The sequence below is a fragment of the Phyllostomus discolor genome, chromosome 12, assembly GCF_004126475.2.
Source record: "Phyllostomus discolor isolate MPI-MPIP mPhyDis1 chromosome 12, mPhyDis1.pri.v3, whole genome shotgun sequence".
Lineage (NCBI taxonomy): Eukaryota > Metazoa > Chordata > Mammalia > Chiroptera > Phyllostomidae > Phyllostomus > Phyllostomus discolor.
Window position 1 is genome coordinate 60,523,567 of NC_040914.2, and position 26,285 is coordinate 60,549,851.

The window sequence follows — 26,285 nt, forward strand, 5'->3', positions numbered from 1 at the left end:
CGTCTGTTCTGCAGCTTGGAGGAGCAGCTGCCGTTTCTCTGGGATGTGCTGCCCACAAGTGGGCAGGCATGGTAACAAGAGCACACACAGGCACACACCATCTTCCTATGGAAGTGGTTGCCTCTGGGAACTGCAGCAAGTCTAGAGATGGTCAGTAGCGTCTCTGAGGGCTTCCTGGCAAGGCAGTCTGCCAAGCAGTCTGGCAGCCGCCCAGCCAGGGAGGATGCGTGCCACGTGCATACCTTCCACAGACACAGGAGCTCCTCTGTGGGCTGCCTTACGTGCTGGCAGGAGCATTCTAGCTCATAAGGCAAACCTGGCCCCCAGGGATGCCGGTTACAAAGGGGAGCTAACCCATGAACAACGTTACTCCCCATACGCCACAAATCAGGGGCCCAGGAAGCCAAGATATCCGGCAACAACCAGGCCGACAGGAATGCTATTTTTGGGAAATAGTCCCATGAAGCCTGAGGCCTGGTGGCCCTTTAATCCCCCCAAAAGCTGGCTGAGCAGTGACCTGAGAGCACATGTGCACCCACATGCAGGGCGGAAGGACAAGCCCTCATGTCTGATGTGCACGGAAGTGGGTACCTCGGTGTGTGCATGTGCCTGACAGCATTCCTGCACTTGCCAAAGCCGACGTCTGAGGGGCTGTTGTGCAGACGGCAAGAAGTTGAGCTGTGTGTCCCGCTGTGTTTTATGAGGCAAATGAAAGGATACATACAAAGTGCCCAGCACAAAGCACAGCCTCTTATTATGGAATTATGTATTTATAACAATGTTCTAAGTAACAATTCTTATAATTTATTATTATTATTATTATAATAAATGCAAGGCAAAACTTTTTAACAACACATGGCTCAGATATGCACAATAGACGCCACTAAGATGTACGACCCCTTTGATTAAATAATTCTACTTTTTGAAAGGGCACCTAGAAAAAAAAATCTTAGCCCTGGCTGGCGTAGCTCAGTGGATTGAGTGCGGGCTGGGAACCAAAGTGTCCCAGGTTCGATTCCCAGCCAGGGTACATTCCTGGGTTGCAGGCCATAACCCCCAGCAACCGCACATTAATGTTTCTTCCCCCCCCCCCTCTCCCCCCCTCCCTTCCCTCCCTAAAAATAAATAAATAAAATCTTAAAAAAAAAAATCTTAAATAAGAAAAACTCGCCCTGGCTGGTGTGGCTCAGTGGATTGAGCATTGGCCTGCAGACCAAAGGATCACTGGTTCAATTCCCAGTCAGGGCTCATGCCTGGGTTGTGGGCCAGGTTCCCAGTAGGGGGCACTCAAAAGGCAACCACACACTGATATTTCTCTGCCTCTCTTTCTCCTTCCCTTCCCCTCTCTAAAAATAAATAAATAACTTCTTAAAAAAAGAAAAAAGAAAAGTCAACACACAAAAGGATTACCTACATAAGCAAAAGGGAGGAAATAACCTGAACCTCCCACCACGGGAAGCCAGCCCAGGGGCTTATGGCAAATTTGTCTCCATAATATGGCCATTAACAATATCCATAAAATGAACACAAGTAATATGCAGGTACTGGCAAATACTACATATGAACACACACAGGCACACACATATAAACAAATACACCCATGTGCTGCCGACCCCGGGCCTTGTAAGTGGAGAGCACCGGTCCCTCCCCGACACAGCTGGGACAGCGCCAGCTCCCCCTCGCCCATCCCAGCAAGCCTGCTGCAGGGGCTGGCACTGTGCTGGCCCTCCCAGCACAAGCTTCTCGTCAGCTCTGGGGACTGGGAACCAGACGCAGCCGTGCTGCTCTTCTTCAGAAGGGTCTGGCCACCTCGCCCCTGCCTCAGCTCTCCCTGGGGCCTGGCTCAATTTCGACCCCTTAAGAAAGGAAAGCTACACAAAGAACCCAGGGTGCACCCAATCCAAGGGCCCCGGACTAGTAGAAGCCCAGCCCTTCACTGCCTAACCCTGGGAGCCAAGCTAACAAGCTAACCCACCTCCTGGCAGAGTGGGTACTGGTCACTGCCTCACTCAGGCCTGCAACTGGTCAGTGGAAAAGAGACCCAAACCTGGTCTCCCTTGGGATCCTCAGCAAGACTGGCCTCTAGGACAGTCTAGGGATTAAACAGGCAAGGGCTACTAGGCTGGTCCAAGGAAGGACTCTCTTCCTGCCACCACTGCCATGGATGTGGGGGACTTAGCTAAATGCTGACCCTGAGAGGTGACCTCAGGCCAGAATTATAGCATGACAGATACTCACTATGGTAAAAAAAAAAAAAAAAAAAAGTCTACAGAGGAAGACACCAGGTGGCATCTTAGGACACCCTCTGCAAAATGAGGTGGGGAGGGAAAACAGCCCTGCTAGAGATATTACATAGAGAGCCACCAGACCCACTTGGGGTGGAGGGTGGGGTGGCAAACGTTTAATTAACAGCAGACGTGGAGAACTGAGCAGGGGCCATCCATCAGATAGGAGGGGAGCAGGAGAGCAGCAGGCGGAGCCACCCTGGGAGAGCTTTCCTGAAGGAACGCTACCCACTCGAGTTCATGAGTGGCTCGTGGCAGTCCAGGGGCCTGCAGAACAGTAAGGGCCCTGGGATGGGGCAGGGCTGGGTAAGGGCGGGGGCAGGGCACTCACTTCTGCAGCACTGCCTGCCACTCGCCAAGCTGGGCACTGATGGGGAAGCAGTGGACAGTGCCTTGGACCTTGGCACGCCATTCCCGCATGTAGTCCTCAATGTCAAACAGGAAGGGCTGCTGCCCAAAGTTGGCGTCCACAATCTCCCCGGGTGTCTGCAGGCCTACGGTGGGGTAGAGGTTGGCCTGAGGAGGAGAATGAAATGTCAGTCAGGCCCTGAGGGCAGTGGGGCAGCAGGCCTTGCCTCGCCTCGCCTCGCCTCACCTCCCCCGGTGCAGATGCAGAGAGGAAGGCACTACTCCTGCCGGCTGTTGCCCCCGCCTTGAGAGAGCTGCAGCCAGGCTGGAGGAGGTGGGGCCAAGTCACATTCCACCCACCTCCCTACCAGACACTATTCCCCAAAACTTGAGGGAAAAATGCAAAAGGAAAGCAAGCTGGCTGAACATGGACTCTCCTTTCCTGCATCAGAGGCTATGGTGTTCCCGAAGCCCAAAGCCCAAGGTCCCGTTTTGGGACTTGACCATGGCACAGAAAGGCACGTGGGGACCCATGACCCTGCAGGTGTGCCGTGGAGATCTGCTGCAGGGGTGGATAATGGCTCCTCTCAGGCTGATCCAGGACCAAGGATCTCTTTGCCACCAAAAGGGGTACATGATGGGGGCAGGAAGAGATGCGGGGAGGCAGGGAGGGAGGGGAAGAAGAGAGCATGGCAAAGAGGTTAGGTGGTTTAGATCCCCTGACACTGGCAAAGGGTAAAGAGAGGCCATTGCCCTTCCTGTCAGAGACGCACCAAGAGGGTCTTCTGGCCAGTGAGGTTTGGGCATGTCCCCTCGTGCCATCTGTCCCCTGCTGTGACCAGCTTTTGCCCGGCCACTCCCTCACCCAGTGCCTCCTGTGACTCCCCACTGCCACTGCTCACATTCACGTCTGCTGTTTCATGTCTTGCCAGCCTCCTCCCCACTGTCACTGGGTCCCAGTCCTCTCTTCTGCCTTCTATCCTCAGGCCATGTGTCATTCCTGAGCATCATGTGCCTGAACTGCCTGCTGGGTTCGGCCCACCATGAGCTCTGAACCTACAAGGCTTCTTGCTCCCATGAACCTACAAGACTTCCAGCTTCCTTCCTCCCCCCCCCCCCTCCTTCAGGCCACAGGCAAAGCCCACGGCCTCCAGCAAGCCTTCCCTGGTCCTGCTCACTTTGTAGCACTTATCTACATGTCCAGCTATTTCCTGTCATGTCTCCATGACTCAACTTCCCCAGCCGGGGTCAGCATTCTCCTCCCGTGTCTGTTCACTTTGTCCAGGGCCACAGCCCCGCTCTGGGGCCTCCAGGTAGGAGGGAAGGATTCTGACCCACAGACAAGAGGCTCTAACAGGATCCTGGGTGCCGCAGCCTGGGCGTCAGAAGGCCCCGCAGATCACAACAACACTTCTTTGGGCATCTCAGGAGCACCCAGGGTCCCAAAGAAGCCACCAGAGTCAGCAAACCTTTCCTCTTTCCAGAACCCGGCCAGGGAAGACAGAGCAGGGCACTGGGCTCCCAGAACTCTGGGTAGGGGTCCTGCAAGTGATGAGGCCTGTGACGACTATTAATAAAGGACTAGGGTACGAGAGGTGGGAATGGTCCCTGAACTAAGCCAGCCAGAAACCTCGCCCCCTTCCAAGAGAAAACCCACAAAGCTTGCCTCTCTGGCTCGGGGGTTCCCTGCGTGCTAGCAGGTCCAGTCCCCTAGGGCACTGGCTCTCCACAGGGGGCTCGAATGCAGACGCACAGGGCCCACCAGTTCAGGAACAGCTCCCCACACTCTGCACCCAGCCCACTGGCTGCAAGTCTCCCAGAACTGGCTCTGGCCAGCTGAGCCATGGAGCTGCCCTCATCTCCTCACCCCCAGCTGTCTTTAGAAATGCCACAAATCACTGTCGCCTGCCAAGAGTCATGGAGGAAGCCCAGGCCTTGCTGCTGGAGAGAGAAAGGCCAGCAGGTACCCCTCCTGGGACCGTCAGGTAGACAGCACAGCACACGCCCCTGGCTGGGGAAAGGAACAGGCTCCACACCCTGGGCCTGCAGACACCTCCGCACCCCGACCCAGTCGGCCCCCGAGAGTCCGAAGGGGGGAGACCCAGCGCAGCACTTACCGGGAGGTCGGTGAAGGCTATACCTGTGGAGGGAAAGAACAGTCATCAGTGCACAGGGGTCCATCAGCACAGCTGGGGGCGGGGGGCAGGGCTGGGCACCACATCTACCCTACGGTGGAGGCCAACCCTACGGTGGAGGCCAGGCACCCACAGTTTCGGACCCTGGCCTTCCATTTGCCGGGTGGCATGGCCAGAAGAGAAGTCAGATACATAAATATTTGCCCACAGCCCTCCCACCCTCTCAGGAAAAATCTCTTAGAAAGGACTAGAATCCAAGTGACCTACTGCTGGGGCCTCTCCAGCCTGACCCTTCTCGTGATCCAGCACGTATTTATGGGGACCTACTATTATCTGCCAGGCTCTTTCCCATTCATTACCTCATCTGGTCCTCATACCAACTCTGGGGAGCAGGCTTCCTACCCCCATCTTACAGATGAGGAAAAGTAAACCTCAGAGGTTAAGCGATTTGCCATTTAGCCATAAAACTACCAGAAGCGGTGGGGCTGGCCCCATCCCTCGTCTGACACTCCGCATCGCCTCTAAGCTGACCGCAGTGGGGACAGTGAGGGTGGCAGCTGCCCTTTTCCATCCCACACCCATCCGGAGTCACCAGGGCTTCCAAGCTGGCAAAGCCCGGGTTAACACTGGCCTGTGTACCTACCCTCTGAACTCTCCTGGCAAGAGAAGAGGTGGGGGTGGAGGAAAACGGGACCCCGAATGTACGAGCAGGCCTGAGCAGGCGAGCGGCCTCAGGATGCCCACCAGGGCACTCATGTTCCGCGGACTGAGAAACGAAGGGCCAAAGGAGACTAACCCTGGGACTCACAGCCTTCCCATTTTTAAGGTAAATTCTTGTATCTTCTAGAAACTCCTGACCTTTTTTTTTTTTTTTGGCCCCAAAGCTTCTCAAACCACTGTCTGCTCTCCCAACTCCACCCAGAAAAGAAACTGAAACCCCACAAAAGACAGCAGCAGGTGAGGGATCCGACCACGGGTTCTCCCAGACACCTGGAACCAGAATCATGCCAGCCGGCCACTGTACACCACGTGCTTCCTCTGCGCTGGGCACCGGGCTCCAGATCTAACAAGAAACCATCCGCTCCTCAGAACAATCTGGAAGGCGGACACTGTCTCCGGCACCGGTTCACAGATGAGAGCACCAAGGCACGGAGAGACTGTTCACTCTCTTTGCTGGGCTACTCTGCTCCGCAGCAAAGGAAGCTTATAAACTCCGTGACCTGTCTGCCTGAGGCTACTTCGGAGCCCCCCACGCAGAGCCAGCCGTCCCAGAGCTGGCGGGATGAAAGCTAGGAGCCCCTTGGCACCCATGAGACTGCAACACCCACCCTCCAGAGCTGCGTGGGAGCTGCCCTCACGGAGCTCAGTGTGGCCAGGCTGCTGCTGTCTGCCGGCTGACAGAGGCAGCCCACAGGACCCCAGAAGGAGGAGGAGTCCAGGCCCTAGCAGTTATCTGCAGTGTGACCTGTGGCGAGCTACCCAACCTCTCCGAGCCCATCTGAAAATAATGGGGGAACACAGTGTCCCAGGTTCGATTCCCAGCCAGGGTACATGCTTGGGTTGCAGGCCATAACCCCCAGCAACCGCACATTGATGTTTCTCTCTCTCTCTATCTCCCTCCCTTCCCTCTCTAAAAATAAGTAAATAAAATCTTTAAAAATAAATTAAAAAAAAAATAATGGGGGAACACTAATCCTGACCCTCGAGAGAGAAACTGAGATACTTTGTGAAAGCTGCTTCATAAACTGTGAGGTCTGGGTACAAGTTGGCTGCAGTTGCGCCACCGGGTGAGGCAACTGCCATGCTTCTAGGCAGGGGGTGACCTACCCAGGCTCACCAGCTCTGTCTCACAATGGCACTCAGGAAGGATAAGACCTTGAGGTGCTTCCAGGAGCACAAGGGAAGAGGCTACTCCACTCCCTATTGCACTGGACAAGGGCAGGACCACTCCCCCGGGCCCTGCAGGTCTCTGGGAGCCACTGCAAGGCCACTGTGATGAAAAAATCTGAGCAGGCCATGGGAAGGAGGTCCAGGCAAAGATTCGGGATGCAAACAGGACACTCAAACTTGCTACTACGAAGTGCCCTGAGACAAACACACAGGTCAGGGGGTGCTGAGACTGAGGGCATTAAGAAGCTGCAAGAGAGCACAGAACTGGACAAAAGTGACTGCAAGTGCTCAGAACACCTGTGGATGAGCCGTCGGGCTCCTGTCTCATGCACCTGCCAATTCATCCTTTGTCAAGTGTCTGCTGAGACCCCCCAGGAGCCAGGCCCTGTGACAGGCACTGGGAAATCAGCTGAAGGACTCCAGCAACAGAGATGGCATGCGACTAATAATCACACAGACAACTGATTAATGACACAGGGTAAGTGCCATGACAGAGCACAACAGAACAAAGGAAGGGGGAGGCCAGGAAGCATCCTTCTCTAAAGGGGGAAAGGTTCTGAGGTTAGAGAACAGTGAGTGACTGGCTCGTTGATCCTGTGGGAGATTCTGAAGAACACTTACTGATAAGCTGGCTTGTGAAAAGGAAACAGTCATGAGAAGATTAACCAAGTGGTCTATCGCTCCAAGTTCACTGCCTTACCATTGAAGTTCATGATCTAGAAAATGCAGGTGATATCCAATGTTTAGTAAGGTCTCAGTAGTATCCTCGTGGAGGAGACAGAAGAACGTGAGTTTCAAAATAACATAACAAAGTGATTCTTTTTTTTTAATTAAGATTTTATTGATTTATTTTTAGAGAGCGGGGAAGGGAGGGAGAGAAGGAGAGGGAAACATCAATGTGTGGTTGCCTCTCATGCACCCCCTACTGGGGACCAGGTCCACAACCCAGGCATGTGCCCTGACTGGGAATTGAACCAGTAGCTCTTTGATTCGCAGGCTGGTACTCAATCCACTGAGACACTAGCCGGGGCCCATAACAAGGTGATTCTTCAATGGTTGGTGTCTACCCCAACAAGCGATAGACTAAAGGGTTCAAATCTCAACCTTGTTCTCCTCCAATATTTTTTATATCTTAATGAAAACATACGTAAACAAGTTGATCGAATTTTAGGTTAATGCAATGCTGGAAAGACTACCAAATATTTGAGATAGAACAAGCAAGACCATAGAAGATCTCAACACGCTGGAAAAATAGGCAATATACTCCTAAATGAAGTTTAGTGATAAGACTCGTGAGGTCTTGCATGCGGGTCTATAAAAACATGCACCAGGAAGATGACTTCTTACAAACAGTGTGAGGGTCTGGGTTGACAGCAGGGTGTCCATGAGCTCCTTATGGACCTAGGGGCCCGACAAAGAGCTCATGGGTCCTGGTACACATCTAGGGCCCAGAGGAGGGTGGTGTGGATGCAGAGGGGACAGCAGGGTATGCCCCAACTTGTGGGTCCCACAGCCGGGGCCATGCTCTGACCAAACTGTGGGCAAGCTGGAGAAATGTGAAGAGGGCAGGAATCCAGAGCAGAAGGGACTGGCCAGGCTGCAAAGGGGCAGGTGAGGGGCAGCTTGGGTAAAGAGTGAGAACCCACAGCAGTGGCCCCTGGGACTCTGATGGCAGAAAAACCCAGAGCTGGGAAATAGCTGGAGTCAGAGAACAAAGTAGGAAGTGAGGAGCCATCTTGAGACCTTGGCCTTGCCCTCCAGGTGCTAGCAACTCACCAGCTGGATACCAGCAACTGCAGCCAGGTGGCCATGGATTTCAGAGGAGAGTTTCTCTGATGTGCACCTGAGTCAGCTATGCGGTGTCTGTGCTATGCTCTCGATGCCCACGCGGCCTGTGGCATCTGACTGTCCTGTGGAGGAATGCTGGCTCCTGATCACACAGCCCAGCCACCAGCAAACCCGATTTCCAACAGGTCCCTTGATTCTGCATGGGCTCATCTCCTGGAGAAGCCACAGAAGGGCTGTGGGGAATGGCAGCCCCCCCTTAACTGCCACTCAAGTCAGTGGGTCTCCTAGGAGTTGAGTTCCAAGTAAAAAGCCCAACTTCTTTTCCTGGCAAGGCTGGTACAGTTCTGTGAAATCAGAGAGCTCTGCACATCCAGGCAGGAAGGCCCAGCAGCTAGGCACCACCTAAGAACCACCCTGGCCAAGGACTCCTCTCACTCAAGGGCCAAATACCAGTCAGTCTAGTAGGGCAAGTCATCAGGACAGCCCATCTCCCCCTCTCTCAAGTTCTAATCCTAAACTTCTCCGCATTGAGACTGCTCTTTCAAGGGACCCTCCAGGGCCCCCTCACCTTCCCGATTGCTGCTTCTCCTGGGTTCCTAATCCCAGTAGACAACACCACTAATTCAGCCACTTTCCCACCTTCGCTTCTTGCTAAGGCATCCCACCCGGCACTAAACCCTGCTGGGCCACCCCTGTCCCCCCGCTTCCCCCACTGCCTAGCCTCAAGCCACCTGCCTCTTCTACTAGCCCTTGCTCCAGTCAGTCCATCCTTCCCAGTCTCACCAAAGAGACCTTTTTAAGTATAAATCTGTCCAGGTTGCTGTCTATTAACCATAAACAGGCCAGAAGAGACCAGCCCCATCTGACTCCAGCCTGTCTGTCCACCTTCTCTACAGAAGCAGCCCTCACGGTTCCTCCATAGCAACCATCGCCCTGAGAGTCAGAAGGGCCCGACAAAGTCTGGGCCCAGGCCCCGAAAACCACTGCCACTCCAGTATGTAACTGGGATCCTCAAGCTTCTCACCGGCCCCAAACAGTGCTCCAGCAAATACCACACAGGCTGGGGGCATGACTGCGACACTGCTTCTCTGTCGGCACTGACCTTGGGCTCGATAAATGCTCTTGAATGAATGGATTAACAAAGAGGGCGCCCATGCTACCCTCCCTTCACCTTGCAGGGCTCCAATGCCTGGCAATGGCTGAAGTTCCCCACCGCTCAGCAGGGGATCTGTGACACTGCTCTGGCTTCAAAGCCTGCCCTTGGGCCTCTCACCAACCAAAGTGGCTCCACAGGGTAAACCCTCCAAGGTCCCCTATGTACCCACCAAGGCTGTGACCATTCTTAGTGTAGAAGCAGGTGCCGTTGATGAGGTTCACGCAGCAGCCAATCACATCTCCTGTGGTGAATGTGGGGCCATAGGGCTGGCCAGTACCGGAGGAACAGAAGGAATGCCCATCATCTCCATGGTAACCATAGGAATGTTTATCCCAACCTGTGGGAGAAGAGAGCAGCCACAGCTGAGTAGAGGTACTTGAGAGAGAAGCACGACAGCCACCAAAACCCACCCAGGTCTAAACTCCTCTCTCCAGCCTGCTGCTTCAGTCAGCATTGCAGGGTCTGGCTGTGCCGAGTAAGCAGTGAGCCCAGCAGCTCACCACCCCGAGGAGCTGAGGCAGCCCTACTGAAGAAGCCCATATTGTGGTCAGCAGGAACCCAAACTGTGAGTGACCTGGAAGGGACTTGCCAGAAGTCTGTGCAACAAAAACATGGGTAAGAAAGCCTCAAGGAGAGGGGGCTTGAAATGAGCCTCTGAAGTGTATCATGGTGGGTTTAAAAAATTTATTTTTTAAAGATTTTATTTATTTATTTTTAGAGAGGAGGAAAGAAGAAGAAAAAGAGGGAAAGAAACATCAATGTGTGGTTGCATCTTGTGTGCCCCCTACTGGGGACCTGGCCTGCAACCCAGGCGTGTGCCCTGACTGGGAATTGAACTCGTGACCCTTTGGTTTGCAGGCTGGTGCTAAATCTACTCTGCCATACCAGCCAGAGCTAAAAGAAAATTTTTTTTAATTGAAGTATAATTTATATGTAATGAGATTCTCCCTTTTTAAATGACAAGTCCATGAGTTTTAACAAGTTACCACCGCCACAATCAAGATACAGAATATTTCCATCACTCCCAAGTTTCCTCATGCCTATTTGCAGTCAGTCCCCTCCACCTTATCCCCAATCCCTGGCAACACTGACTTGTTCCTACGGTCTTGCCTTTTCCAGATGTTGTATAAATGGAATCACAGAACTTGGAGTGTCTTGTGACTAGTTTTTTCACTGAGTGTAATGCATTTGAGATTCATCCACATTGTCAGAAGGACCAGTATGCTGTTTCTCTTTACTGCTGAGTGGACTCCATTATGTGGTGGATACACAACAGTTTGTCAGTCTGTTCACTAGCTGATGACATTTGAGTCATTTCCAATTCTTGAATACTATGTATAAAGCCGATAAATATTCACATGTGCTTGGCACAGGCACATGTTTTCATTTCTCTTGGGTAAATACTTACAAGTGGAGCTGCTGAGTTATAAGATAAATATACACTTGACTTGATAACAAACTGCCAAACTGTCTTCCAAAGTGGCTGTACTGGTTTGCATTTCCACCAGCAATGCATGAGGTTACACATCCTCACCAGCACTTGATATTATTAGTTGTCTTTTTTCTTCTTTCTTTTAGCCATTCTAGTAGGGCTGTAGTGGTTTTAATGTCATTTTGGCTTTAATTTGTATTTCCCCAATGACCAAGGATGTTGAGCCTTTCATATACTTATTTACTGTTGGTTTATTAGAAAATTATCGAACTGTCTGTTCAAATCTTTAACCCCTTTTAAAAACACTGGGTGGTGTGCCTTATTAAGCTGTAAGAGTTCTAAATGTAGCTTGGATATAAATTCTTCTGTGTGCTTTGCATGTGTTTTCTCCCAGTCTATAGTTTGTCTTTTCATTTTCTTACAGTGTCTTTCAAAGGCAACTAAGATTTTGACTGGGACTGTGTAGAATCTATAGATCAATTTGAAGAGAATAGACAGCTTAATAATATTGATTACTCCAACCCATGGACATAGTGTATCCCTCCATTCATTTAGGTCTTCTTCAATCTCGCTCAACAATATTTTGACAAATTTATCTCTAAGTACTTTGTTTTTTGGTGCTATTATGAATGTTATTTATAAATTTTAATTTTCAATTGTGTTTTGCTATTATAACAAAATATAATTGATCTTGGGGGTGGAGAAATGGGGTCAAGGTTTCTTTTTAAAGTAATAAATATATTCTAAAATTAGGTTATGATAATTTGCATAACTATAAACATGCTAAAACCATTGAACTGTATGCTTTAAATGGGCACATTTTATGCTATACAAAGGTCATCCCAATAACACTATTAAACATACACACATATATTTGATATTTTATATATTCACCCTGCAACCTTGATAAACTCACCAATTAGTTCTGGTAACTTTTATGAAGATACTTCAGAATTTTTAAATATATTATATGAGAATACAGTTTTATTTCTTCCTCTCCACCGCATGCCTTTTATTTCTTTTTCCCGACTTACTGTCCTGACCAGGACCGCCAATACTATGCTAAACAGAAACGGTGAGAGCCGAAGGGCACCACAGCTTACACAGGGCAGAGAGCGAGGGAGGCCATTCAGGAGGGAGGAGCACAGGTAGAGGCACAGATGCAGGTAAAACCAGGGGTTGTGCGCTGCACAGGGGCCTGCGTGCTTGCCTGCTGGGGAACAGCAGTGGACCCACGGGGCCGTGGCAAGCCCAGGACCATACAGTGTAGGCAAGCTGAGGGGCTGGCAGGCAGGTCTACCCCCCAAGGCAGCCCCTCCAAGAAATATTTTCAGCCTCTGCTGCCTCCTTCGTGTCTGAGAAGCATGCCCATGTGAACATGCTCCTTAGTGACACCCCGCCCCTCCCAAGTGGCATGGGTAGGAGAAGCTCTCCCTGGAAGGGAAAGGTCAGTGGGGCAGGGTGCGTGAAGATCTGAGTGGCTCACAAAGGGAGGCAGCGCTCAAATACTCACTCTGTGTGGTATGTGTGCACGCACACTGCTCGAAGATAAGGGCTGTGGGCAGCTCTAAGCAAAGGTGTGGGGGTGAGAGCAGATGAATGGCAGGGCCAGGGGCTGGCAAGGGCGACAGAGGGCATAACTGGAGAGGCAGAGCTGACCAGACAGACCGTGGAGCCCAAACTCCGTTCTGCATTCAAACCAGCGGGCTCAAGGGCAAGTTGCTCCTCATACTCACAGCATCCATCCCAAGCCTTGTGTGCGCTCAGCAAAGATTTACCCCAGAGCCCACAGTGGGAAACAGGCCACAGCTGAACGGCTCTCACTAACGGATATAGGGCCTAAAGCTCTGCTGCTTCCCTCCCAGCATCTTCCCACCACATCACAAGGAAGCTGTCAGGAGAAGTGTCCGGGACTGGCTGTGAAAGCCCAAGGCCTGGACCTGGAGCCAGGCTCGGCTCTCGCTCTCCCTACTCCCTAGACACACTGGGACTGCCTGGCTCAACCCAACTCCAAAGCTCCTCATGCCCAGGAGTGGGCAGGGCCTTACTATTGCTGATGGGTACACAAATCATTTGAGCTCAGGAAATGACTCTCTGGGTCAGCGAGGCCCATTCCCCGACCGAGAGGCAGGCCGATGACGCGATCGTAGGCAAGGCCTCTCCTCGGGCTTCAACACAGGCAGCCCTGCGGCTCCTGGTGGCAGCAGCGGCTGCTTCCCTGGTCTACGGAAGGCCACAGATGAAGAACGGCCAATTGGACGGCACTGAGGACCAAAGTGACAACCATCCCTCCAAGTCTGGCTCAGACTAGGCTTGGTGGCCCCAGGCATGCCCACCAGCTTCCCCTGACTCAGGATCCACATCCACGCCGGTCATAGCAGCCTCCCCCCACCGCCCACCTGGATTCCTCAGATGGAGCGTGGGGACTTCCCACTTGTGACGGAGTTAACTGACCACAACATAGCAACCTGCTAGGAAAGCAGTGAAATAACCCCGTGTGTCTGGCACAAGTGCTGCCACCTTCACCTCTCAGAGACTAGGGGACTTGCTAACCCGCCCACACAGTTGACAAGTACCAGAGCTGGGATTTGAACCCACATCTTCAGGTTCAAAAACCCACATTCTCCCGGCCACAGGAACTGTCTCATTTGGGGTGGTGACTCTCTGGCAGTGAAACCATCCCCTAGCCCTTGCCCCATCACCAGAAGAGTGATCGGATGCACTGCTTTAGGGACCTGTGGACCTGCGATCTCTGTCTGGCAATGAGTCACAGGGCCTGCAGGCCAGCAGCGAGGGAAAGCCCAGCCCCCAGCCCCACAGTGACCCCAGCCACTGGCTGGCGCCTCCTTGTCTGAAGGCCACGGCCACTCATCTCTGCTTTCCAGGGCACGCCCACCCCGCCTGCCTCGCCAGGCCGCCAGGGCCAGCAGACGAGGACACACACCTCCACGCGACCCCAGCCCACTTCTTTCACCTGCAAGGATGATCCTGCATGGTGAATCTTCATTTTTTTTTTGTTTTAACATTTTATTTACTTTTAGAGAGAAGGGAAGGGAGAAAGAGCAGGAGACAAACAGCAATGTGCAAGAAACACATGGATTAGTTGCCTCTCGTACACCCCCAGCCGGGGACCTGGCCAGCAGCCCAGACATGTACTCTGACCGGGAATCAAACCGGTGACCTTTCAGTTCACAGGTTGGCACTCAATCCAGCCTGTGAGCCAGTGAGCCTCACCAGCCGGGGCATGGTGAGTCTTTTATGCAGATTTACTATCTAGAAGGTAGAAGACACGAATTGGAAAGTTTTCTTTCTTTGGCTTTCTCAGATTGAAGCAGTAGGTACTCCAGAAAACCTAATAAAAATGTAGTAATTTGACTTATCAAAACTACCAATATAACCTAGAAGAACCATTCCCTACTTAGTGACTCAAAGAAATTTGGGAGATATTTTTGTCTCCCATGTATGGGAGCTCATAACTTCTACCAAAACAACACATGTTTACATTTTCAAAGATTTACAATAAAAACTTAAGTATTTTGTATACTTTCTTCAAAAATAATATAATTATTTTGACAAAACTACCACAGAATTGTCCTGGTTGGTGTGGCTCAGTAGACTGAATGCCAACCTGTGAACCAAAGGGTCGCTGGTTCGATTCCCAGTTAGGGCACATGCCTTGGGTTGTGGACCAAGTACCCAGTAGGGTACACAAGAGAGGCAACCACACATTGGTGTTTCTCTCCCTCTCTCCTTTCTCTAAAAATAAATAAATACTCTTTAAAAAAAACTACCATAGAATTTTTAGATTTTTAATTTGAGCTATAAACATGGATTCAAATTTTTTTAAAACTGAAGAGCTCAATAAAAAGCCAAAATATTTATTTAGTCCTGGCCAGGTGGCTCAGTTAGTTGGAGCATCATCCTGTACACCAAAAAGGTTGAGAGTTCAATTCCTGGTCAGGGCACATGCCTAGGTTGTGGGTTCAATCCTCACTCAGGGAGCATGTGAGAAACAACTGACTCATGCTTCTTTCTTTCCTTTCTTTCCCTCCCTCCCTCTTTCTTTTCTTTTTTTCTTTTCTCTTTTCTTCTCTCTTTCTCTCTCCCTTCCTCTCTCTTTCTCTCTCTCTCTCTCTCAAGTCAATGAACACATCCTCTGGTGAGAATTTTTTTTTAATTTTATTTTGCCCTGCTGGTGTGGCTTAGTGGATTGAGCACCAGCCTGTGAACCAAGGGGTTGCTGGTTCTATTCCCAGTCAGGGCACATGCCTGGGTTGCAGGCCAGGTTCCCCAGTGCAGGGCACACGAGAGGCAACCACACATTGTTTCTCTCCCTCTCTCCCTCCCTTCCCCTCTAAAAATAAATAAATAAAATCTTTAAAATTTTTTTTATTTAGAATCAGTTCAGGTTTCACAATCACCTCAGTTTGGCTGGAAAACAGATACATTTTCCTGCCCCCGCATTCCAAAATAATTTATCTATTATATAGGCTTGCCCAAAGGAAGAAAATTCAGTTCCTGTGGTATACCAAATAAGACCTCCCAAAGACGTTTTTGTCCTAATTCCCAGAACTGTGAATATGCTTCTTTACCATGAGGGAAAATAAGAAAGAGAGGGAGGGAGGGAGGGACGCAGGCAGACGATTCTGCGTAAGTGAGTAAATCAATGCTCCTGAAATGGGAGACTATCCTGAATTACGGGGTAGTGGGTTGCACAGTGCAGTCACACGGGTCCTTGTAAGAGGCAGGCAGGAAGGTCAAGCCAGAGAAGGTCATGCGATGATAGAAGCAGGGAGATGTTAAAAGATGCTGCACTGCTGGCTTTGAAGTGGAGTGTGAGGCCAGGAGTCACGGAATGTAGGTGGATTCTAGAAGCCAGAACAGACAAGGAAACAGATTCTTCCCCAGACTTCAGAAAGAATACTGCTGACACCCTGATTTGAGCGCTTCTGTCCTCCGGAAACATCAGATGTTATTTCAGGCCACTACGATTGTTACAGCAGCAGCAGGGTACTAATACAGTCCCCTACGGCTATGAACGTCAATGAGCGTCAATGAGTGTCTGGAAAGACTAGTGAAGTGAAGCAACACTGCAGCTCCTTGCCTCCTCACAGTGCTGTGAAGTCAAAAGCTTTAAAAAAAAAATCAGAGCTGTAATGTACCTTCAGACGAAGCTTTCATGTCAGAGCCAGTGTTTTCCCAGACAGAACCAAGAGTCAGTGTGTGTAAACAGGTGTACACAAACCTGCGCGAAAGGCAGCTCGGGGTTAAAAACAGAATGTTATCATACCCTTCATTTAGCAACAGCTCTGCAGAAACTGCCTGATTCGGGGCCACTGTGCTAAACCCCTGTCCTCTGGAAAGGAAAAGCATCACCCACTTGCTGCCAGTTAGATAACAAAGGCCCACTCCATGGAGGTGACGAGAGGGTGTGGTGGGCGGTGTGAAGGGAGCAGGCTAGATAAAATGCATAAAAAAAAACAACTGGTAGATAAAATGTGTGTTGCTGTCAGTCTCAGGCTAGGGTCCCATGGAGGGCAGTTTGACCTTGTCAGAAAGAGGCACTGAGCCCTGAGTGCCAGGGCAGCCGGTGTGGGCTGGAGAGCTGCGGAGGTCTGGCCCTGGCCACAGTACTGTCCCTCCAAGATGGTAGGCCCCGGGCAGCCACTCACCTCCCCAGACCTTGGTCCCCTTCTCTACAAAACAGGGGGAGAGCAAGCAGACATTGCTGTCAAAGGGTGATAGGTGTTCACTCGTGAGAAACACTCCGAGTCTCCGAGCCAGTCGGTAGGCTCACCATCTGAGGGCGAGGAAACCAAGGCACCGAGGAGCTGTATGTACAGATAGCTCTGGTCAGAGGCTTGATTTCCCTTCCTCTGAGGGAGCACCGAGCAGATAACCGCAAGGGTGAAGCCGCCACCCTCGCCCTCCTGAGGTGGCCCCCGATCCACACCTAGGCAAGAGAGAGGGGCTCTAAAAGTAGAACAGCACGAGCGCCTCGAGACTGGGCTCCATCAGAGGAAACTCCAGGTAGCCCCTACCAGGTTTCTGGACACCAGGCTCGGCTGACCTGACAAGACTGCTCCTATCGGTGCTAAGGCTGGGTTCTGTAGACTCTGGGAAGGGAAGGGCACAGAGCCTCCCAGTCCCTTCCCCCGAGGTCACAAGAACAAACAGCAGGGTAGGCGAACCAGGAGTGCCAGAACCTGTCTGCAGTCCTGCCTCTCGGGGAGGGAGATAGCCCTCGCCTTCTCTGTGGAAGTAGCTCCTCCCTGCACCAGCCCTGTGGCTTGGCGGGGACTGCTGATCCTAGCAAGCCCTCCTCCCTGAGGCTGGGCTGACCGGCTGACCCAGGCTGGGCCTACCAGAGATCTTCCGGGAATTTTCCTACAAAGGAGCTGGGAGAAGAGCGGGTCTCAAAGGTGCTGTCATTCCAACCTCATGTGGAAAGCCGGTTTGACAGACTAAAGCTAATAAAGCAGAAAGCAGAGGCGAGAGAGAGAGAGAGAGAGAGAGAGAGAGAGAGAGAGAGAGAGAGACCTGGTTTCTCTGCTTGCCCTGCCTGAGGTCTGGTAAAACAGGCTGCTTAGAGGTGGGTTTCTCCCTCCTGAAGCAACCGAAGTTCTCTACCGAAAGGGACCACACCTAAGCATCTTTCTGTTCATCTTGTGTAACACCTGGCCCGCAGCAGGAGGTGCTCATGAATTGTTTGTTGATACGAAGAGGGAAATGTGGCCACAGCTGGCAGGAAACCTGGAGCACAAGACTATCAATGTGTCAGACCACATGTGACACATCATCTGTGGGCAATACTGAGCTTGACTGTGAGGAATTTTGTTGTCATCAAAAAAAAAAAAAAAATACATTAGAGCCCTGGCTGGTGTGGCTCAGTGGACTGAGTATAGGCCTGCAAACTGAAAGGTCGCTGGTTCAATTCCCAGTCAGGGCACATGCCTGGGTTTCTTTCGGGCCAGGTCCCCAGCTGGAGGCGTGTGAGAGGCAACCAATAGATATATCTCTCGCACATCTATATTTCTCTTTCTCCCTCCCTTACTTTCTCTCTAAAAATAAACAAATAAAATCTGAAAAAACAATTAGAGCTGCCCGACTACATCATGTCTCTGCGTGCACAGTCTAACAGCGAAGCTACTTCCGGGCCCTGGAAGGAGGCCTGCAGCCAGGCTGCACACCCGGCTCTCCCCCCACCCCGGGCCCTCCGGGTCAGCTGATGAGCAGGGTGGCATGGTGAGGACACCGCTCCGGCAGAGAGTGCCACCCCACTAGCCATTCTTCCTTCTCCAGCGAGGATAGGCCTCGCCACTCCCAGAGGTAACTGATGGGTAGCCAGCGTGACGCCCAAACAGGGAAGCCTATCCCCTGCCACATCAGACGCCAGTGACGCAAGGAGAAGCGAAGCCATATTCAGGCCAGGAGGCCAGAAGTGCCCAGATCAGATGCTCTGGCACTACTCACTTCCCCTTACATCATCACTCAGAGGGCAAGTCTCAGTCACAGAAGCATGGGGGTGGCTGAGGAAGTGGCTTATCACCTTGGCACTCCCACATGCCACCCCCTGTTACAGTGCCCTAGAGGTGGGAGCCTGACTCCTCATGGGGGTGCCAGGGAATCCAGCATGATTGTTCCAGGGGCCCACCCCATACCACTCCCATCGCCTGGGGCACGTGAAGAGCTTCAGCCCCAGGGCCGCTAGGAATGAAGAGAACTCCTTTGCTGAGTGCGAAGATTTCTGCATCACCAACCAGCACATTTGCACAGAACCCTGGGAGGGGGCCGGTGCTGTGCCTGCCCAATAGTTTCCAGCCCCGGCTCAAGGCTGACCAGGACAGAGTCCAACCCATGTCTTGGTCACAGAGATAGCTTACGAGCTGACCGCCACGCCACCAAACCAGCCCTCTCCACCCAATAAATAGGTCCCAGTCATCACTGGACTCTGAGGTCACAGCCTTGGGTTTGAATCCCAATTCTGTCATTTCTTAGCCCCTCTAAGTCCTCCTGGCCGAACCTCTCTTTGGGGCTGGTAGGAGGAGGAAATGAGAACGGACACGGAGCACCAGCCCACGGAGGCTCTCATCTGCGAGTCTCCCTTCCCTCCCCATCTCTGGCACCAGCTCAGTGATCAAGCCTGGGTGCCACAGACGTCCTGCTCCCTTTCTGCCCGAAGCAGCAGACAGAGGAGGAACTAGGCACCACCTGCCACCTCTCTGAAGGGCCCCCTGCAAACAGCTCCAGGCCCGCTCCACTCTTGCCTGCTCCCAGTTTCGTGGGGAGGCCACCTGACCACAGGAGCACTTGGCAGAGCTCCAGAGCCAGGCCCGGGGGTGCCCAGAATGTTCCTCTTGAGGCTGGCTATGCAGGAAGGGGCTGGGCTGGCCTGCCCAGGGTGCTCCTGAGCCTGGGCTTGCTGTGGAGAGGGTGCACATGCGGGGGGTGGGGGGACGACCCTCACGGCAGGGCTGTTTCTCAAGGGTGATCACTCACTCACAGCCATCACTCCCCGGACACCCATCAGACAGATGTGCTTCCCATGCCTCATGTCATCTTTAAAGATCTGACAGAAGCAATGCCTGGAATAGCTTGACAGTGGATAACAGGAAAGCAAGAGAGAATTTTTCACCCAGCACTGTGGGGTGACCTCAAGGAAGGCCTGCCACAGTACTCACAGGGCTGTCACCCTAAGCCAGGGGACCACGGGCCGGGATTAACGTACCCTTAAGAAGGCGATGCCTCCGGCAGCTGTAGACCAAAGGAGCCAGGGATTCCCTGGGCTCTGCTTTTCATAGTGCTCAGCATGGAGGCCCAGGTAAAAGGGCACGAGGAAAAGGCTGACTGCAGGTAGCTGGTGACGCCAGAGGGGCACACCAGGCACAGCCTGTCCTCACAGGGCACCCAGGCCTTACTCTGAGACAGGGCCAGGGGTCAACCTGAAGCCTGAGCAGCGGGAAGGACTACATACCAGCACCTGCACATAGAGAGGTCTTCCACAAGTCAGAGTCCTTCCCCAACCCGAGAGAAACAGACGCCTGATGGCCAGGGGAGGCCCGGGTGAGTCTAGCTGGGTCTGGCTAGGACACGGCTCACATGGTATCTGGCACATCTGGCCAGGCTACCTGCCTTCACCTTGGGTTCCCACAGGACAGGCTGGGTCTGTCACCCGTGTTGAGTCAGGCTAAGGAAAGGGTTGTCACTATCCCATAAAACTACGGTGCAACCTCAGCTCCCAGGCCTTGGCATGTCTCTTCTGTGACTTTTGGCTTTTCCTTGTTTTACACTGAGCTCCTTGTAAACCTCTGGGGAAAGGCAGGGGACGTGTAACCCCTGGTAATGTCGGAGCCTACGGCTTCGCACACGTCACCAGATCCTGAGAGATGGGCATGCGCAAAACCCCTCCCAAAAGCAGGCCCAGCATAGTGTTCCGTACTTCTGAGACCCCTAGATACGGTCTCCCTCTGCCCAACACCAGGGAGGCCAGGGATCGAGCAGTAACTGTTCCCAACTCATCTCCACCTCAACGTGGCCCCAGACTCCAGTCACACCAGAGGACACTTGAGAATCTCTGTTTTCAAAGACTAACAAACTCGGGTTTCAGAACTGGCCCTTCTGCTGTCGATAGAGAAACCTCTATCTCAAAGGACTTAACTTGCCCTGAAAATAGTTTTAAATCCAGAATTTATACTTCTGTGCTACAGAGAGGTGGGAGATGGTGTCTGGAAGAAGGAAATAGGATAAGAAACCCTCAAGTCCAATAATTTTCAGGTCTGACTTGGTTGCCTCATTTCAAAAGGCTGCCAGGCAGCCCTAGGATGCAGTAGTAATACAGGTCTCCCTGTAGCTGAGGGGAGAGGCACACGGGAAAGGAACACGGGCTCAGCTGGCCATGGGGCCAAGGGCGCTGCTGACCCAGGGAGGAGCGGCAGGGAGGCAAAGCGCCTTTTACACAAAACAAGCCCTGCAGCACCGGCACCATCGACCACCACGTGAACCACCGAGGGCTTTGACCAGTTACCCAGCCCCTGGGCCCAACTGCCAAACCATCTAGTCCTGAACTGCCCTTTGGACAGAACCTACTGCCAGGGATACAAGGCCCTGAGTACCAACCCCACCCAGGTCTCTTCCCAGGGACATCTCTGACAGAGGAGGAACAGCGTGATAAAGGCAGCAAGGGCAGGCAGCACCAGGCACACAACCCCACTCCACGTTCCCACAGCCCTGGTCCTGGGCAGCTGCCCAGTGGCTCCAGAGAGTCTCCTGGCTGCTCCCCTCCGAGGCAGGGCTGCCTCAAGACCCCCGCTGGCTGACCTGCAGGGCTATCACCAGCCGGTGTCTTCCCTCTACCAGTCTACCACCCACTTGGAAGTGTGTCACTTATACAGCACCTGCAAGCATTCAAAGGATGCTGAGGTCTAGTCCCAGGTGCTCTGCCAGGGTGAGGAGCAGATACGCCCAGATTCCCAGTGGGGCCCTGACGACTCAACTGACCCACTGGAGAGCAGCACGGCTTCCTGGATGGAGACTGGAACTGAGCAACCCCAGGGAAGACCCCTGCAGATTCTGGGATGAGGGCGCTCCAAGAGAAGCAGTGGTTAAAGGTGGACACAGTGGGGGCACCTCAGCTGTGAGCAACAAGGGCACCCAGCCATCATGGAGTGGGACGGAAACAGTACCTGTTTGGCAGGTACAGACGAATATAGCATTTCCAAACTCCAGGAAACCCACCTACGTGCTAGTAATCGCTAAGGCATCTACTACACAAAGCCACCTGCTATTGCGACATCTCACACGGCACGTGCTGTACCCAACAAGGACAGGGCGGAAGGACATGGAAAAACAACACCCTGTCATTTATTGTCAGGGCCTGCCACACCACCGGCAGGGGCTGGCCCTGCCCTTGTGAACCTGGCACAGACCCCCACTGTTCTGCCCTGATCTCTGCTATCTGCAGTTGCTCTCCTGTGGCACATGCAGATGTGAAGTATCAGCTGTTTGCAGAATGTGTCCCACCCAGCAGAAGCAGGGCCCAGGCACGGGGATCAGGACACAAACACTCCCAGGGGCATGTTCTTCACGGCCCGCTCAGAGCAGGCTTGGTCAGGAGAGCTCGAGGGAAAAGAAAAGATGCTCACTTGAACGTGGCTGCACTGTGGAAAGGAGGCAGACAGTCCTTCTCCGTCCCAACCCCACCTCGAGGCATGCTCGCCAGGTGCCATCTGCTTCAGGGGGCATGCCCTTCACTCCTAACCCCCAGCTGTGGTTCCCACAGCTGCTTCTTGTCCAACAGCTCAAGGGAAGCATACCTCCGTGGGCCTGGGTTCTCCTTGGAGGGGTTGTGGTAATTAAGGTGATATGTGCCACACCAAGACAAGAGCTGCCCCCTCCACAGAAGGGGGAAGCTAGCAGCTGCCCACTTCTGAGGCAGACGGGGCCGCCTACAGCGCAGCCTGAGTCTCCCCTGCTCTGTCTGAGGTACAAGGTCAGAAGGAATACCTGTCCTGCCCCCGCCCCCTCAAAGCACCCAAGCCGGAGAGAGGTCCAAACCCTGCCATCTACCCACGCCCCTGCCTTTTTCTCCCGGCTTCCCTAATCCCAGGATCCCGCCCCAGCCGTTGGCTGCCAGCTCACTGACAGATGGGCAGGGCTGCAGGTGCCTCACCTGCCTGCAGCTCACCCTGCCCTGCTTCCAAGCCATTTAGCCAAGGGTTCTGACATTCTTACTTTGGGCCACACCTGTTCCTTGGTTTCATGCTTAAGGAGGCCAAAAACACCTTACGAAACATAAACAATAAAACTTCCACATCTTCCAACAGAAACCTCTGACCGCACAGGCTAGGACATGCCCGCCTGCTCCCAGGAAAGTCTGAGCGCCACAGCCTCATGCGAGAGACACTCGCTGTCACCCTCTGCCCGGGGGCCAGCACAGCGGCCCGCCGCCCCAATGGCCCTGGAGGGCTGCTGCTAAACCAGACAAGGAAAACACTCGGAACAACATCCTGACTCCGGTTGCTGCGCTGTCCTCTTCCTCCACGACGCAACTGCAGCTAACATGCCTGCTCACATCCGGGAGACACAAGCGCAGCAGAGAAAATGTAGTTTTGATTACAGCCAACTGCGCTCTGATACACAAACATTCACGAAAGAACCTTTGATGTATACAGGTAATTCCCCCCTTGGGTGAAAAAACAGCCAACTCCACTCTGATACACAAACATGCGGAAAAGAGCCTTAGCCGCACAGGTACTTCCTTTGTCGGGCAGGAGAAAAACACCTCTCTCAATAACGACAGCAGCTAACATTTATGTGCCCTTTGCGTGTTATAAGCGCTCTATAGGAATTAATTCCCTTAATCCTCTTAACCATCCCATATATGAGTTAGGTACCAGCATCACTGCCACATTAAAATGGGGAAACCGAGGCACAAAGAAGTTAAGAAACTTGCTCCAGGTAACACAGCTGCCAGGACGCAAACTCAGGCAGTGTGTCTCCAGAGTCCAGGTCCTTGACCACTGAGCAGCACTGCCCCACTGGAGCCCTGAGCCACAGTCCTCCTGTGGCTGAATGCGAGCCGGTGACCGGGTCAGTGACCAGTGACATACGGAAAGGGGGGACTAGTCATGCCTCCTGCAGGTGGAAGGTGGTGACAGAGACCGCACACACAATCAGCACCACAACTGTTAGGGTGGCTCAGTTCCAGAAGAAGGCTTTCTCACCTCCGAAGGCAGGCTGCAGGCCAGTGGGGGCAAGACTCAAGACTGGTCCCACCATGGCTGGCTCGCTGCAGCCACTGCGTGGAGCACAGCGCAGCGCAGGAGGGGCTGCTCCCCACAGCCTGAGTGCACCGATGCGCACTCTGGGAGAGAGGTGACAGAAAGATGCGGTCCACGTGTGCAGTGAATGCATAAACGAGTGAAACGGCAAACCAGTGTTTCTTTCTCTGGCTCTCTAATCAATAATAAATAGACCCAGTCCCACGGAGCTCACAGCCCAGGGAGGACATGGCCAGGCAGAGTTGCACAGAGGGTCCCAGGGTGAGACAGGCATCTGCCAAGGGGCAGCACGGGGAATGTGTGCGGCACGGCTGGGCTCCCCACAGACATGCTGGCGTGCGGTGCATGTGGAGGGCCGAATCGTGCACTTCTGTTTTTAAATCCTCACCCAAAGATATTTTGTTAATTGATTTGAGGGGGGGGTAGGGAGGGAGAAACATCAGTGTGAGAGAGAAACAGTTCCCTCCCGCACACACCCTGACCTGGGACCAAACCCGCAACCCTGTGTGTACGAGATGATGCTTCAACCAACGGAACCACCTGGCCAGGGCTACACTGAGCATTTTCACGGGGGTGAACTGTATGGTGTGTTAATTACAACTCAACTTAAAAATTAAGAAACACTAGATTGATAACAGTAATCATTCTCTTTTTTTAAAAAAAATTAATACACTGGATTCAATTACACTAAAAGATCAATGAAGATGGTTTTTTAAGGCTTTGATAATATTAATCATAGCTGTTTTTCTATAAATTAAGAGAATCATATAGCCAAAGCAGAACATACTGGAAGTGATGCCACTAGAAACCCGTGATTCGAACATGCTAACAAGGGAGGAAGGAAAGGCCTTCTAAAAACCTGCATGCCTCAGTGTCCTCTCCGAAAGACCAACCGGCCCTCATGGATTCACTGATAAATTTTTCTAAACTTGCAAATAGGAAGTTCTCTACATATACAACCGTGAAGATAAGAAACTCCTCCCAATGAGCTAGTAGAATTCTTCTCAATTAAACCATATATTATCTCACAGGCATTTATAAATGCCATCCACTCCTGATGCTTCCCATGAAGTATTTCAGACAAGGAAAGGAAGTCTTTTCTTTAACCACCTCCTGAAGTTCCCCAACACGCCCAAACTCTTCCAGTTCTTACTGCCCAGGAGCCCCAGCCCAGCACCTACCCTGCCACCTCGCCCCGGAAAGCCTCCTCTGTACTACTAGCGCACTCCTGAGCTAGCTGCTTCTTAGCAAATCTGATCACATCCGGTCTATGCTCAAAACATTCCTGCAGCCCCCACTGCTTACATAAAGAAGTCCAGCCCTGGCTGGTGTAGCTCAGTGGATTGAGCATGGCCTGCGAACCAAAGGGTCACCGGTTCAATTCCCAGTCAGGGCACATGTCTGGGTTGCAGGCCAGGTCCCCAGTGGGGGCCACATGAGAGGTAACCACACATTGATGTTTCTCTCCCTCTTTCTCCCTCTCTTCCCCTCTCTCTAAAAATAAATAAATATATTTTTTAAAAAATGAACAAGAAGAAGAAGAGATCGTCGTCAAAGTCCAAACCACTTAAAGTTAGACACAAGACCCCTTCCTCAGCTGGCTCATCCTGCCTGTCCTCAGGAAGCCGTCCCAGCACACTCAACAGCTTAAATGGAGTTACTCACAGGCCTTACTGTACCATCGCCCAGAACCACCTGGTAAACTATCTGCCCCTCAACACCTGGCTGACACGCCACTGTGAAGCTACAGTAATCACACTAACCACTCCTTCCACCAAACACACTTGCATCCATCAAGGAGATATATCAACCCTCAAACATCTCATCTAAGGTTAAATCTCAAACTGTAGACCCAGCCTAGGCCCCCACCATCACTAACCTCCCACCGACCATACAGTCACACAGTCCAAACAGCCTTCATCTCAACCAAGGGCCTCTTGGAAACCAGAAGCAACTGGCAGGAGGCTCTGTCTAGCTGCTACCATCCTCCGCCTCCCCTCCCCACGGAAATACATGCAAGTCACTTCAGGTCCCACTGTTCATGAATGATGACAGTTCCAGTGTTGGGGAATATATGCTCCTTACCACCATTTTTTTAAAAGTGAGCCCAGAAAACAGAAAGCAGCAAAGGGTATTCTGATCTTCAAATCCAGCACTGGGATGAACAGCGGCAGGTCCACCCTCATTCCTAAGAGAGGTCCGCCCCTCTGTCCCTCTATCTGCCCAGCCACTCAGCCCGCCCCGGATCCTGGGAAGGCCAGAGGCATCCATCCTTCCCAGGGAGAATCCCTGTCTAGATGCAATCTGATCCATGCTTTCCACCTTAATGAAAGAAAAATCAGGGAGAGATTGGGGACTGCAGGAAGGAAGACCCTCAGGAGCTGGCAGACAGTGAAAATGAGAAAAGGTACACTATCGACGGAACACTGAGGCCCGTTCTCTTGCCAAAAAAGAGAGGCACCAGGGAGCGTG

General features: G+C 52.4%; 1 protein-coding gene across 2 annotated transcripts in view; it reads right to left on the reverse strand.

The window, feature by feature from the left end:
* RANBP10 (RAN binding protein 10) overlaps nt 1-26,285 on the reverse strand; it is a 58,483-nt gene that overhangs the window by 6,257 nt on the left and 25,941 nt on the right. For both annotated transcript variants that reach the window (XM_028502152.2, XM_036012033.1), the window contains 3 exons: nt 9,772-9,939; nt 4,751-4,773; nt 2,617-2,801 (listed from right to left, as the gene is read on the reverse strand). In XM_028502152.2, the coding sequence (XP_028357953.1) occupies nt 2,617-2,801; nt 4,751-4,773; nt 9,772-9,939 (376 nt within the window). The remainder of the gene's footprint in view (nt 1-2,616; nt 2,802-4,750; nt 4,774-9,771; nt 9,940-26,285) is intronic.